Source organism: Platichthys flesus, chromosome 5, assembly GCF_949316205.1.
Source record: "Platichthys flesus chromosome 5, fPlaFle2.1, whole genome shotgun sequence".
Taxonomy (NCBI): domain Eukaryota; kingdom Metazoa; phylum Chordata; class Actinopteri; order Pleuronectiformes; family Pleuronectidae; genus Platichthys; species Platichthys flesus.
Genome location: NC_084949.1, coordinates 15524744 through 15540855, shown reverse-complemented (window position 1 = coordinate 15540855; position 16112 = coordinate 15524744). Strand labels below are relative to the sequence as shown.

General features: G+C 42.1%; 1 protein-coding gene across 1 annotated transcript in view; it reads left to right on the top strand.

Annotated features, from left to right (window-relative positions):
* Positions 1–16112, top strand: part of si:dkey-92j12.5 (multiple PDZ domain protein) — a 39193-nt gene continuing 23081 nt past the window's right edge. Inside the window, exons 1-19 of the mRNA XM_062388955.1 lie at positions 1–174; positions 1140–1248; positions 2051–2217; positions 3883–4095; positions 4383–4451; positions 4625–4747; positions 5054–5137; positions 5687–5794; positions 5943–6045; positions 6202–6293; positions 7177–7390; positions 7662–7736; positions 8319–8398; positions 8537–8683; positions 9985–10170; positions 10318–10479; positions 10850–11059; positions 12158–12328; positions 15452–15572. Of these exons, the coding sequence (XP_062244939.1) occupies positions 1236–1248; positions 2051–2217; positions 3883–4095; positions 4383–4451; positions 4625–4747; positions 5054–5137; positions 5687–5794; positions 5943–6045; positions 6202–6293; positions 7177–7390; positions 7662–7736; positions 8319–8398; positions 8537–8683; positions 9985–10170; positions 10318–10479; positions 10850–11059; positions 12158–12328; positions 15452–15572 (2338 nt within the window). The 5' untranslated portion in view covers positions 1–174; positions 1140–1235. The remainder of the gene's footprint in view (positions 175–1139; positions 1249–2050; positions 2218–3882; positions 4096–4382; positions 4452–4624; positions 4748–5053; positions 5138–5686; positions 5795–5942; positions 6046–6201; positions 6294–7176; positions 7391–7661; positions 7737–8318; positions 8399–8536; positions 8684–9984; positions 10171–10317; positions 10480–10849; positions 11060–12157; positions 12329–15451; positions 15573–16112) is intronic.

Sequence of the window (16112 nt, the reverse complement as noted above, 5' to 3'; positions counted from 1 at the left end):
AAGCGCTCGGGCTTCTTGCGTCTTGATCGATTCATACCGCGGCGTCCCTCGTTTGGCTGCTGTGACTGCTCCCTGCGGGGGAAGTGTCTCGCGGCACCGATAAACTCGCGGTGGCTGTGCGCGGAACTCCGTGGGGACCTGTTGATCGGCCACCACCGAGGAGACGCGATGGAGGTGAGAGGCGCAGCGGACGCTTGTGAGCTAATGTCCGTGTGTTCGTCACGGTGATAGATCTGATGGGAACAGCTCGTTCATTTAACAGATTGATTCTATAGATTCCATATCAAATTAGAGGCTAATGAACCCTAATCAGTGCCAATCAGTCGTCTGTTATTTTTTTCTCTCCCAGCATGGCTTTACCATCAACAGGTATAGGATAAAGATTTAATGAGGCTGCCGTGAAGGGCATAGAAGTACTGCGATACCCATCGTGCCTGTCAATGGCCCCTAATTAGATTTCAGATAGGACGTTGTCATTTCCAGCCCTTCATCTTGAAAATCAAATCATGTCATTGGGATCATATTTTGAAGGAATACAGGCTCTCTCTCCCCCCGCCCTCTAGCCAGAATGTTGGGAGGCCATGTGTCGCTGTTCATTACCATCACTGGCTGATAAAGCCTTTTGGAGAAGATTTAAATCCCCGCTAAAGAGCATTAGTTGTCAAGGAAGGCGATTGCAAACAAGCATGGCACAGGCCTTGGAGGTGAGGATATGTGATAGTGTACATGCTGCTGAACACAGGTAAAATAAATACTTATTTAGTCACAAGGTCAGGGAGGATGATCGAACGGGTTTTTAGAAGAAAATCGGGTTCTATAGATTTGTCTCAAATCTGCATCCTCACAGGTATCGTTGCAATTTCATTCCAGACCTTGGAATTTTAAGGAAATGTTGTAAATGGTTTAAAGACAAGAACAATAATCTGAATTCTACAATCACAGACACTGATGATCTTGCGGTGGTCTCTTAATTTTTTTTCAGAGCTATATATCAGATTTAAAAATGTATCTACAGTTCAGACTGGACTTGTCCTCTACAAATATACTCTACATACACCATCATGGAACTGTAAATATACTGGCTGCTTTGTTGAAGGTCTGGCTGAAGCATTAACTGTTTCCATTTTGTTGCTATCCAGGTGCCAAACGGTGTAGAAGAACTGACTCCCAACTAAAGCAGCACTAAAAGTCGCACAGCAACAGCTCATCCCAACAATCTGTCAACAGGCTACACGATGGAAATCATGGGTAAGTGCATTTGGGGCCTTGCAGATGTAGATCTCTGCTTTTTAAGCCAGCCATGTTCCAGTGACCTCGGTTAGACACCTCCGCACCACAGCCACCGTCAGAGGCTTAGAATTAAGGTGTCAGCCAAGGCTGCAGCAGCCAGACGAGAAAGAATACTTACATTTACACAGGTGGCAGCGGGCTCGCAGTCTGGTCGGTAGTCAAACCTTTGGTGGTGAAGAGTTTACAGGGTCTTAACCTTCTGCCACATACAATTACTACAGTTGTGGCTTGCGCTCATTAGCTGCTGCTCCACCAAATAAACAAGTGCAATATGACCTGACAACAAGACTCTATTATTGGTTTCTTCTTATGTGTTTTTTTGTGAAATGGTTTTCACGTCCTCCTTTAGTATAATCCTGATGATTCTTGATTAAGATTTTTAAAAGTCTTCCTGCCTATGCTTTAGTCACAAGTCACAAGTCCTGTTTTGATTTGAGAAGAGAAGCATACAACAGTATTATAAACACCTTTGAATGGAAGGAACTCTAGCAGCCGTGGTTCAGGGATATTTTCTTAGTTATCGCACTGTGCATCAGAGCTGAGAAAGGATGTTATTTTGTATTCTAAACACAAATGTTCAGGAGAAAATATCTTCGTTTGCCCAACAGTATTTGTTCACTGTTGACATTTCATAACTATTTCCCTGAGAGGTTTGAGTTTGTGTTCAGGGTCACCCAGGAACCACAGCAACATTTGGAAACTGTAACACAAAGCCAGACAGTTGAAATCCTGTTACAAACGGCTCGCTATTTCTCTGCAGATACGCAGCGTGCCTTGGAGGCTGTGGGGAGACTACAAGCTAAACTGAAGGAGCGGGGGGAGGCCCCCACACAGGAGAAGCTCTCCCTGCTGAAGACCGTCCTGCAGAGCCCCCTGTTCCTCCACATACTCAGCTTACAGCAAGCTAAGCGGAAGCCCCTGGCGAAGGTACAGCATGAGCATGAGTGTGTAGGTGTTCGGTGTATACTGAATGGTTGGGGAAGGAGCCGGAATCGTTCCCAAAATACTGAATGCGGGAGCCAAACGGGATGAGTAATCAGCTTACCTAAGCTTACCACTAAAGCCCTGAGAAAGAGCAAGAGAGGGATAGAGGGAGCGTGAAGGAGAGAGGGGAAGGAAGAAGTGGCGATGTTTCCTGTTGAGGAGTTTGCAGAAGTCATCTGTACTATTGTCATACGTGTTAAGCTGAAGTGTGTGTGTGTGTGGTATAGATACAACTGATGTTGTGGGGACCTACATCTGTTTACAACCTCATGGGGACTTGTCGCCTCATAACATAAACCCTTACATTTTAAGGTGAAGAAGGGTTTAAAGTTAGGTTTAGGTTAGGGTTTAGGTTAGGGTTTAGGTTAGGGTGAGGAAATCAATGTAAGTCAATGTAATGTCCTCTGAAGTCACAGAGACTAGATTGTTTGTGTGTATATGTGTTTGTGTGTGGTCCGGGTATTACTTACAATTATGTTTTGGGGACCTTAATCTGTTTGCAAAGTCACATTATAGGGTCCCCATAGTGTTAATTATTAAATGTTAAGGTGAATACAAGTTTTAAGGCTAGTTAAGGTTTGGGTTTAGTTTAGGTTAAGTTTAGTTTCAGGTCAAGATTGAGCTTTTTGCTTGAGGGTTGGGATTAGGGCTTGGCATGTATAGTAACACACAGTGTGTGTGTGTCTGTGTGTGTGTATTGTATTGTTGACAGTATCAAGGCCCACATTTCTGTCAGTGGTGAGCATTGCGGCTTGGTAATTGCCTGTTGTGGTGTGCCGTAACAGGCAAACCCTATAAAGTCCCAAAGTCTACACGCACAGGGTTTACCACATTGTCAGTGCGGCGTTTGCAAGAGCTTTTTATCATCTCCGCTTTTCAGGAAACACATGTCAAAGGGTTCCTTTTATTTATATCAGGAAAGACACTGACACCATTTCTATTAGTTCATGTTCCTATATATTATATAATAAAATACTGGAATATAAGTGCACGTTCTTGCGGTGTGAAGTCGCCCTATTGGTGTTTTCATAGCGTTTTATCTTTTATTTGACTTCTGCTCTTCCAACAGGTTTCAGAGTTGTTAGAGCGGAACGGTATATAAATAAAAAAACTCCTGAAATTAGTTTTTCAACTTTGAAACAGAAAATGTCAAAGACAAAAGGGTTGTGTTTTGTGTTTGTTTGGTATTGAAGAGAAACCTTTATCTAAAATCCTTGGGGTTTTGCTCTCCTATCTTTTCCCTCAGCTCCATTTCAAACATATTCCCCTATATATTTTTTCCTGTCCTCTCTCTCTACTCTCTCTCTCCCACCTCTTTCCTCATCGTCTCACAATTCTCTTCTTTCCTCGACTTCTTTATCTTCTCCATTTAACCACAATCACTCTCTCACTGTCTTCCCATTTCTCTCTGCCTCGATATCTCCTCTCTTCAATTAATGTTTTCACCTTTTTATCAACCCCTGTTCCCCCATCTCTTTATCGTCCTCATCCATTTTCCCTAACACCCTTCTCCCTTTCCTTGCATCCTCCAATCCTACTCCATTTCATCTGTTTCCTCTCAATCCAAACCAATCTCACACCTCGCCATGTGTCGTTATCTGCTCCTAGCAGGGGAAGGGCATTTCAAAATCTGTATCAATGAACTGTGGACCATGCCCGGGCGTACCAGTGGGGCTGAAGACTCTGTGTCACAGTGACTCTTACACATGGGCCATGGAGAACAGATCCTCCCACAGGGAGGGCAGCATGTCTTCCCTGGGCTCTCAGGATCTGTCCTTTTCGGAAATCTATCCCAACAACTGCACTCACACCGAATCGCAGGTACGTAATATATCCAGCATAAATGAAAGGTCATTTGAGAGGACGTTGAGTAATGGGGGGGATTTTATATTTAAAGCACTCACTTCATGAAACGAGCAAATCATTTTCTTTTTCTTTCAATTGTAAAATGTAACAGGTCACCATGGGAAATGTCACACATCACATTTGAGAATATCATAATTCTTTTCACATCATCTGGGGATTTCGGTTGAGCGTAATCTGCTGCTCCGCTAACCCAGTGTCATTTACAGTTTGCTTTTATTTTACATGTGACATTTATTTTTTAGTACTGCACGCCCCCTCGGATCTCCCGCACCATGTCGATGGGCAGAAACCTGGCTGCCATCGCTCACGAGGTACAGTAATCTTACAAGTGAGGTGTAACTGTAGAGCTAAATGTGTGTCTAAGGCTGTAGATAAGCAAGTGTACCAAGCACATTCAGCACTAGCATGTTAGTGCTGTTTCATCTTTTTTTTACTGGTTAATTGGAATAGATTTTCCTCTCTCTATTTCTTTTCACCGGATCAGAGGCGTCATGTGGAGATGATTGAGCTGACCAATGACGGGAAGGGCCTTGGCTTTGGCATCATAGGAGGGCGGAGCACAGGAGTCATGGTCAAGACCATCCTTCCTGGAGGAGCCGCCGGCCGGGTAAAACCGCTTGTCAGTCACAGTATATGAGAGTCACATAGACAAAGCTTGAATAAAGTGCTAGTCTGACATTTTGGCTTTAAGAGAGAGGAGCTAAAACCAAGTGTTTCATATCAAGATCCTGAGGCTGTGGAGAGTCATAAGAGTAGAATCAATCTCTATCTTCAAATCAAGTTTTCCAAGTTGTCACACTTTTCCTATCTTTAATGAATTGTTATTTGGTGAAATGTGTTGACTAGAATGTGTTTGAATATTTTATCAAAGACCAGTTTCTGAATAATTTTTGCTGGAATGGGGCCCCTTCAGGATAAACGTCTGCGTAGTGGAGATCAGATCCTGCGCATCGGAGACACAGACCTGGCGGGCATGAACAGTGAGCAGGTGGCACAGGTGAGGCATGGTTTGTTGAAACTTTACAAAAGTTGAAGATGAATTTGACTGCTGCATAAGTCATTTTCTGTAATCATAAAACTTTATTCCGTAGGTGTTTGAATAACAACAAAATAACTTAGCAGTAGCCGGATCACTGTTTTTTAAATTTTTTATGAAAAGCTCAGGTAGACAAAAAAAGCAGTGATACGTTTGCCACAACTGCTAGCTTGGCTTATACTTCCTTTTCTTTTGTAAAACTGAAAAGAAAAATCTTCAAAGCCTCTTCAACTGCAACTTTTACCAACCATGAAGGATCTGTAGGTGTTTTCTATCCTCTGGCCTCTGGAGGCGGCGATGAGTTAAATGCTACTTGGCAACTGATGCTGACGCAAATGAAACAGCACACTAGAAAATGTTAGAAAGCGTCAGTGAGTGCTTTCAAACATTTTGTGTTTAAGAAGAAACAAATATTCAATGAAGAAAACTGATTGACTGGTTATAAAAAAAGTATGTTATGTTCTTATATTTGTCACTTTTCATTCTCTCACAAATCACCACCTGGCCCAGGTCCTGAGAAATGCTGGTACCAAGGTGAAGTTGCTCATTGCCAGGGATATGACCAAGGACAACCATCTATCCTCACCTGCCCTCAGCCAGGACAGCTTGGATGGCACGGTGTGTAAAGAAACATAGTGCAAAAATGGATTCAATCTTAACATTTTTAATGAAATATTTGCTGATTCAGTGACATTAAATGTGTGATAAAGTATTCTTTAAACCCAAAGCATGAGCATAAAATGTGTGGCTCCGTGTTCTTTTCCAGCTCGATGACTTGAATGATGAGTATGAGTTCAGTGTGCAGTTCACTAAAAACAGCCGGGGCCTGGGATTCACCATCTCTAGCTACATAGGTGACCTCAATTCAGGTAATAACATCTCCCAAGTCACAAGAAACAAGATGGATCAATAATAAAACTGTTATGACTCTCTGGCTTATGCAAAACATTATTGATGATCTGTGAGTTTTTAAGGAACGACACAATCAATACTAACATTCTTTTAATGCATCTCTCCCTCCTCAGTGTACAGTGCCGGTGTGATGGTGAAGAGCATAGTGAAAGGCAGCGCTATTGATCAAGATGGACGCATCCACATTGGAGATATTGTTCTATCTGTGAGTTTCACCAAATTCGCAATAGATACCTTTTTCATTTTGCTCCCTGTAGACTCTGAATACCTTCTTGTCTCAAATGTATTCTCTGCTGAATCTTAACAATTTCAGACTCTCAAAATCTGCACTGTTTGCAACTTTGAGTAGTTCCACACTCACCAATTAGGTTCTTTTTCAGCTGATGAAGTAGAATTCTAGGTTTTCTTTTTTACTTTTGCCCCATCCATCTCTTCATCAACTCTTGTTTTACATTTTCTGTCCATCTTCCTCTATCTCTTCAGTTTTGATGACTATCGATCTTCTCTGAGTCGCTATTTGATTTACTGGCACTTGTTGTACCTTCATACCATCCACTCCATCCACAAACACTTCTGTCTGCATCATACCTTCACCTTTCAGTTCATCCCGAACACTCATATATATTTCCTTTAAAAGTCATCCGTCTGTTTCAAATGAAGTAACTGTCACTGCCCACACACTTCCATGCACTTTTTACGTTAGCGTGTTAGCATGCATCCACCAGAGGGTTAGTGGAGAATGTTGTAGTGATAATGTGCCAAGAGATAAGAAAAGAGACACATTGTTGAAGGGCATATTAATATTGTGTTGATACCTCAAACTTGCAATGTCTCTCCTCAAACGTTTGGCTATCCTGTGTTTGTCTCGCTTGAACTATTGGCTGTATTGCTCTACCATGAATCCCAGTCGTGCTGCTCTGTTTGGTTGGTTTTGTCCCCATTTGTAGGTTAAGATGATTACAATTACAAATTAAATGAAAGTCGATTTCAGACGAAAGTCTCCGTCCATTTCTATATATGTATCTAACATTGAGCATAAATGAGCCTTTACTCTTATCATGTACTTGTTTCCCTGTCCCTGCCCACAGGTAGATGGAGTGAGCATGCATGGCTGCAGTGAGCAGAGGGCAATGGAGGTGCTGAGGAGGACGGGGCCCCTGGTCCGACTGAGGCTGCTCAGGAAATCCGTACGTCTGAGTCACATCCTGCCACCAGTTCCGCCCCTGCAGCCGCTCCGACACTCCCACAGCTTCAACGAGGGGAATCCCTACAGAGTGGGCCTCAACAGGATTCAAGAGACAGGTGCTTTGAGCTGGGGGGATGTATTGGTTTTGAACAAACTGAGCAAATTTAGATTTGCCAGTGTGCAGTGATGTAAACCTGTGTAAATAATCAGATATGATATCTTGTTGGATCATGAGAAAAATTGAAATATCTGTTCAGACAATGAGCTTTGTGGATGATGAACATTATCTTCCCTTACATGTTTGCTTGGAAACTTTACAGATTATCATTTTTTTTCAAACTCAAATATGATTGAATTTCTGCTCAACTGTGTTTCTCCATCCCCCAGGAATCTGCTCCCTGCGTGAGATCTCCCGGCGAGCAGCATACGCCAACAGACGACCCCGACATGATTTCAGAAACGGTAAGCTTCCCTTCCCATGCTGCACTGCAGTCTGGAACTGGATCATGGGGCTTAGTCTGATATGCTAATTGGGCTCAGGGAACAGCGATGTGGCAGTGAGGCATGTTCGCTGATGGGAGTCTATTTATAGTGTTGTGCAGTCTTGTGTTTATCCAACTCATTCAACTCATTCCAGATGATTTGTCTCTCGGCCCGCCTGTATACATGGCTTTGTTTAGACAAGGATTTTTTGAGCTTGATTAGAGAGTACAGTCAAATAAGCAATGATTGCTGTGGAGGCTTTAATAGCTGAACAAGAAAATATTAGATTGCCAAACCAAAAAAAACACAAGATGCTGGATGTGAATGTGCATGCTTGTGTCCACAGAGTTGTGTGTTGAAATCTCAATTTGCCACCTTGAGAACTACATCATCTTCTCTTTATAAAACAACTTTACTGATGCTTTCAAATAGGTTCCTATTTTTGCGTTGATTAGATCTCGGGCCAGGGACAATGTCATTAAGGAATTTGTGTTTGTCACTTTTTCTATTCCTGTGTGTGTGGTTGAAATGAGGGTGATTATTTTTGTGCACAATCTACAGGCGGGAAACTGATGCCAGCTGAAGAGGAGTACCTGAGGAAGAGGTGGCAGCATGCGGTTGGACCCCGATATGAAGTTATTGTACGTCCCTCTGTAAAGTAGATAGGAATTAAAGTGTAGCTTCATCCCTTTTTGAATGAAGCCTCTCTGGAAATTCAAAAAATGTCCTTAGAACACAGTGCTGGGAGGCGGAGCTAATTTGTCCCTGTACTCTCTTAGGTGTGTCAGCTGGAGCGTTTCAGCGAGACAAGTGGTCTGGGCATCAGTCTGGAGGCTCGGGCTGGACATCATTACCTGTGCTCCGTCTTACCTGAGGGGCCCATTGGCCAAAGCGATAAGATCTTCACTGGAGACCAGATATTGGAGGTAACCAACTGAAGCTGATCCTCTCAGCCCACTGTTCTGCTACTCATCCTTTTAGTCAGTCGCCAAAGATATGATCCGTGAGGGATGGATTACTTCGGCACATCTTGAGGAATATAAGTGGATGGATCATAAAGACGTTCCGTCATGGATCATCGTCAGTTCACACAACCATAGTTGCTCTCATGTTTCCAGCTTTCAAGCAGTAGGCAATACTACTACATATATCTAGAATGACAGTCAGTAGTGTCCCAACAGTCCACTTATGAAACCACAATGTAATTAAGTAGATCTGGAATTCTATTTTTATCTACACTCACACTGCAAAAATATACTTATATATACTTTTTGAGAAATCAACAAACAACTTTATCCTTCTGGAATATATATTTTTTGGGGTGTTATCCTGCTAACACACAAACAAATGCAACTGAAAACTGTAATAATAATAATAATAGCCATATGTTAATAATAACCTGTTCTTTAAAGCACAGTTACAGAACAGTTACATTACTTGGCAGCATCATGCCCTTCCAATGCCTACATATACACAAGACATTGTTGCTTGAACCATACCGTTAAGTTTAGTTTTCTCAGGATTTCAAGTAAACTATAAAACTTTTTTCCCTTAAGGCAGTGACATCAGTTGTAAGGAGGTGGGTGTGAGTGTGTGTGCCTCTGTGCAGCTGTGCCTGTACTGTAGGGGGAGAACTTGCCCTCCTTCCCTTCCACTGGTTCAAGTTCACACACCCACACATATCACTCATCATGATGAGCAGTCATTGTACCGGAGATCGTCTTGGAGGAATTATCCTCTGCTAACTGCCTTGTCTTTCAAATCAAAGCTCATTACAGAGAAAGATTGAGACTTTACAATATGGTAGCGAGCAATGCGACCAACCAATCACTTTTGATATATGTATTTAATATATTGTACACATATATGTACATATAATGGAGAGTAATAAATTATATAATCACTATTTTTATATTCTTTTCCTCTTTTAAATTGCTATTAAAAACATATTTGATGTATGTGCCTCTACTGCACTTGTGATCTGAACTTACTTAAATTTTTTAAGTCATCTTACAACACAATTATGCTGCTTATTTTTAATACTTATTTTATTTATTTATTTTTGTATCATTCTTTATAATTCCAACTATTTTATATTTTTTCATTTTCCTTCTTTCTGACTGATATTTCACATTTTGAATATTACTAACTTTTACTGCATATTATTATTATAAATATCATTATTTAAAATATATACATATTTATACGCAATTTATCTTCCTACCAGATGAATGGGATCCCTCTCATTGGAGAGACACATAAGGAGGTGGTCAATCTTCTGAAGGAGCTGCCGATCCATGTATGTCTGGTGTGCTCCCGAGTTGCCCCCCCTTCAATTCCAGACAGTGATGAGGAAAATGATGATGAAGTCCGCCTCACCCTGAAAGAGCTGCTGGCTGAGTTCAATGACAAGGTGAAGGCAGTGGGGTTTATTATTAGTGCTTAAATCATTTTCCTTAAGACAATATAAACTACATCTACTCTGCATTTAAAAGTAAAATGCAAAATGCAGCTGATTTGATGATCTTCTCTTTGTCCCCTCTCCCCCCCCTTGTTCCAGTTGGACCAGGGCTGTGTCATCCCCTGTCCTACGGCCGAGGACATCACCAAGCGTGGCGTACCACCCATGTCACCTCCCTTGGCCATGTGGGAGAGAGAGGCTCAGGTGGTCGAGCTGGAGAAAGGCGAGTCGGGACTGGGCTTCAGTATCCTGGACTACCAGGTCAGAGACGTGCCCCCGAGTCTTTCTACAAATAGAAACAGACTGCAATAGGCTACAGTCAAAGAATATTGGTGTCAGGTTGGATAGGGAGAACACTCAGAGAATAGAGAAGCAGACACTCTTGTATTCTACAGAGAGAATTGTTGTATTCTGTGCATTTATCTTCTAAGACTTTCAAGCCATGTTAAGAAATAGCAGCGTTATTAGATCTGACTGGTCCTCTATGAGACCAACTAGTCCATTTTTTCTTTTCCTATAATTAAAAATTCTCTTTCATCCTGTTGTTCAATCTCTTGTTTTCATTTATGCAACAAATGTTTCTGAATATCTTCAGTAACCCAACTATACTCAATCTTATGTTTCACTCCAGGATCCAGAAGATGTCACTAAAACAGTGCTGGTCATCCGCTCAATGGTGCCTGGGGGTGTAGCAGATCAAGATGGTCGCCTGCTTCCCGGCGACCGCCTCATGTTTGTCAATGACACCGACCTGGAAGGTTCCAGCCTGGATTATGCTGTGTATGTCCTTAAATCCACTGGTTATGGCCCTGTCCGTATCGGTGTTGCCAAACCCCTGCCGGTATGTGCAGATAATTAAATTTCAGTGTTTGATTTGATATCTGTCAGCAGAGGGTAATGATGGGAGCGGTGGGGAATTACATCCAATAAAGTTCATAGTCTCAGCTCGGAGTCAGCAGCACCTTAACTGCTGTGCGTCTTGGGCAGCCCACGATTTAATTTCATTAGATGTTTATTTCAGTATTTGTGTGAGACACATTACTTATAGTTTGATATTTGAGACATAGCACTTTTAACTTAACGGAAAGAAACTTTACAACAAAGGAAAGAGATCCTTTATTAGAGACAATGTGTATATATATATTGATATAGATCAATTTCGCAAAATTTGGTTTAAACACTTTTTAGAGATTAAATAACCAGAGACGTTTGTCCTTTTTTGGCTAATACAGTAGTTGAAATGACTGAGAAATTTATACATTTCATCTCCATTGGCTTTTATGAAGATATCAAATATGAAATTACAAGGGCAGTAGCGTCGGCTGTGGCTTAGGGGTTAGAGCGGTAGGTCCACTAACAAGAACGTTGCATGTTTTATCCCAGTCTCCCCCATTCCATTACACACAGTGTCCTTGGGCAAAATTGGCCGTGCCAACAGTGTATGAGTGATGTGTGATAAAGAAAGTGCTGCAGATGCAATTTATGAACGTGTGTGTGAATGGGTGAATGGCGAAACTGTACAGTACTTTTCCTCATCAAATTAAAACGTGTTTGCCACCCATCAATTCAAGTGTTTTTTATACTTCATTCAATTTTCATCAAAGTATTATTTTATCATCTCAAAAAAGCCACAGTTATGCAGTACAAGTAAATAAGTGTCGACCATTTTTGCCAGTACTGTATTTCTTCTCCTTTTTTGTTTTGAGCTGTGGCTTAGTAACAAGGAGCAGAGAATCCAGTTACAAGCCATTTGAATTTTTAATGCGTCTGAGAGATGAACACAATGCTCGACAACACTACAGATGGAGAGAAGGGGAGAGGAGAAGAGGGTGTCTAATTCACAGTCACCTCCTTTAGCCTGTTTGCCTCTGTGTGAATTTGCTTACTTTTGCTTTTACTCAGTATTTTTTCGCAACTTTGACATTTTTCGTATTTTCAGCTGGAACTGTGTGGCGGCTTGACGCCCATCTCAGAGAGGAGCTTGCGGGCTTCCTGCGATGACACTGAGAGTCACACTCAGCTCGGCCTGCTAGCTGAAGCGGCCGAGGCTTTCGCCAACACTTTCCACTCTGAGGACAACAGCTTCGGCCAGCAGTGTTACAAAAGAACGGTGAGTCGGAGATAAGCATCAGTCAGTGGAAAGAATGATGTGACTGGATAGTTTGTGCTCATGTTTGACGTTTCTTGATGGAAAAACATTGCGAGGTGCCATTCACACTCTTGTGGTACCACAGGAGAGCAATGGGAAAAGTACATCAACATGAGAATTGTTGTATTATATGCTGCAGTATTGTCTAAACTGCACAAATCATTTAAACTTTAACTCTTGATACATTACCACCACTGCATCCTCCACTGTCTTGCATGTTCGTTGTTGTCTAATCCTCTGGTGGATGCATGCACAAGTCTTTTTTGCATGAACTGCATGTAGATCATATATCTGCAAAATGTGTTGTTGTAGTAATTGTCAGGGTTATCACAACTAGTGCAGTGTCTATTCTTAACAATTGTTACCCGCAGTAATAGAGCTACAGCAGGTGAAGACCAGCTGTGGGACTCAGAACTCTGAAGCCTCCCCACCACTACTGCACTAAGAGCTGTTCACTTGTCCTAAATTTCTCAGTGCACAGAACCATGAACTGGAGAATCAGTTGTTGTGAATGTCCCTCCTGTCAAGATTGGCGTCACTTACATTGATTAGTCGTAGCCGCTGATAGCACCGAGTGCTGGTCACCTGTTAAATCTAGGTTTATTTATATTGAAAATAATGAATGTCCAAATGCCCAAATTCCACACTGTGTATCCTTGGACCCTTGACAATACTCACACCAAATGTGAATCTGATAAGAAGAACAATTCTAGAGATAAAAGTTCTACATACAGACAGACAGACCAAGATTTCTGGCTCTATTAGGTAGATGCGTAATTTAGTCCATAAACTTAATAACAGAGACTACAGTGTTGAATAATCATGTATCATCTAAGAGGATCCATGGTGATGAGCGTCTACTCAAGGCTTTAGGCTCAGCAGGGAACATCTCTGCAGTGACAGTTACAGTAACACTCCAACAGTCTGAATCTCTGAGGCCATCACACAGGAAGCGTTGCTCATTGCCATGCAAACCTGAGATTCTGCGGTTGTAAGTTTTTGCCGCTCTGAAGGAGATTACCATGACAGTGTTTGTTCTCTCTGTGCACGTTCTATAATGGGGAGCTTAGAGGCGGCTGTATCAATATCACTGGGTCAGGTATAAAGAAAGTGCTCAGTGTCAAAGACTGGTTCCTCCATTGTGGCCTCAACTCGGAGCTATTGAGGAAGTCTTTTGTACTCGCTTTTGCTTAATTACCAACAATTGCTTCTCAAAGAAAAGTGCTTACCGCTTGCAAGAAATTGGCACCTGGGCTATCGCAAGGACATACATTTCTGCCATACTTCCCCCCCCCACACACACACACACACACACACTCACACACACACACAAACACACACACACACACACAAAGAGACTCAGCTAGTGTCTGCGCTCACATCAAAGACAGACTTGTTGCAAAGGTAGCTTTAGAATTTCAGTGCGGCTTGTACTTTCTGTGATGGTTCAAAGAAGAACCCTTCTTCTTTGTGAAGTTCCCGGGGGGAAGCACCAAAGAAGTCTTAACTTTGTGCCTGTTTCAAATCTTCAAATCAGAATTATTCAGAGGACTTAAGAGATGTTTGAAATTGTTTTGTCAATAATAATGAGTAGGGAAAGAACGGTGATAGAAACGAAAGTAACACTTCAGCGATCCATGACATTTGCAAATATGCAGTTGTCCACCACTATTACTATGTTCATCCATCCATCCATTCATCCATTATCCATACCACCTGTCCTTTGAGGTTCGCATGATGGGCGTTAGCCAATCCCGACTAACACTGCTCGAGAAGCGGGGTACACGCTGGACATATCGCCAGTGGGTCAGTTCCGATGTTGTTAGCTTGACAACTTCAGGATGTCAAGCTAACAACCATGAGACTTGCAACAGATTTTGGGCTCTCTTTAGAAAAAACTGGAATGGCTTTTCCTTAAGCACCTTGAGTACATAAACTCTTGTTCTGTCAAATATCAGCATCTAGGCTACTTGATCAATTGCCACTTAATTGACTAAAGATCATTGAGAGTCATCAATAGCAATTTTCCTGAAACACATTTTCTATGGTTATTTTGCAAGATGTAACACTAACGTTTGCCCTGCAGCGGTCCCCATGTTAATTTGTTTTTTCCATTCGTGAGGCATTCAGCAATTTCCGACTACCATTTTGTTTATAGGGGCCTCCTGATTGCACTATGCTAGAAAGGCAGTTTGAAGGGCTAGATAGCCACTAGCCTTACATCAGATAGAGAAATGGTACAACACTACCCCTTCACGTCCACGCACAAAATCAAGGGGTAGATCCAAGTGGTAGGACTAAGGGGTGAATTAGGAGAGGGCCGCACTCGTGTACAGGGTTGCAAAATTCCGGGGGAATATTCAAAGTTGGAAACTGTCCATGGGAATTAACGGGAACTAACGAGAATAAACTGGAAATGTTGTGGGTAATTTATACTAACTGTATTTATCTTGTCATATAAAGACATAAACATAAACATTTTGTTTGGTCATAGGCTGATTTTAGCCCTGAGGAAACTTTGGGCACTTGACTATATGTTTCTGCATCTTTGTGTCATTCTTAACATAGGTCTTTGCACAGTATTTGCAAACGCACACAGCTTTTCCTTCTACATTGTCTGGGGTGAAATGTCTCCACACGAGAGATAGTGCACGTGGCATTGTTCTGTAGATGAGAAAAAAGTTAACAATTGATGGATAAATGAATAGAAATATGCTAGATGAACAGATGAACAATCCTCCTCAGCATGCTAATATATTTTCCCAAGTAATATCATCGAAACTTACCTGACTAGTTCTGAACACTCCAGCTGGCCTCAATAGCCCTGCTGTAGTGTGCAGGATGCTGGCAATTATCTGTGCATGTGATGGAGAAATGCACAGTGGAGGATTGAAATTCAACGTGCAGCGTGTGCTGCAATCCATACATCTTTAAAATCTTTTCAAATTTCCCGAACTTAACTTCCCATGGAAAGTTTCCGGAACTTTGCTGAACATGCTCCGCCCCTTTGCAACCCTACTCATGTATGATGTATTTGTTATCTCACCTTCCTGCCCTTTGTTTGTCTCTCTCTCTCTCTCACAGGAAAACCAGTCACGTCATCGCTTCGGCGTCATGGACCAGGACAGGCAGCAAGCCCCTCCTCCTCTTCCCCCCACCAGCTTTGAGAAGTCTATCACTGTTGTCCGGGGCAACCGTAGCCTTGGTATGTTCTCCGTCTTTCTCGTGGTGATCATGTCTTGGTGTGTGTACGTCGCCGGCATGGCGATAATGACACTTATAGGCGGTGATGACGGCTGCACTGAAGAGGAGTGGTGAAGTGGTGTGCTCCACGTACCTGAGAGGGGATATGGATACTGTGTGTGTGTGTGTGTTTCTGTGTGTGTGAGTGTGTGCTATATGTGTGTATTTGTGTCTGAGAGACTAGTAAGGGGGTGCATGGAAGGCCAACATTATGAGAAATAAGAAGTAATATTGAAACCAATGAGTATTGATTACTTTAATATTTTGAACTTATTTGAATATAGTTATTTTTCTACCACAGTGTTGAGATGAAATTGTCTTAAGTGCTCCAAGTCGAATGTTTGGCTGTTCGAACATGACGGTGGGCCAAGAACAGGGTGTACGACGCTCCTGCACTTTCATCTAAGGGCACTATGCAAAACATAAGGAAATAAACTTGTTTATATTCTGGAAATATGCTCTCGTAAGACACTGCATGTGTGTGTGTGCGCAAATGTGTGTT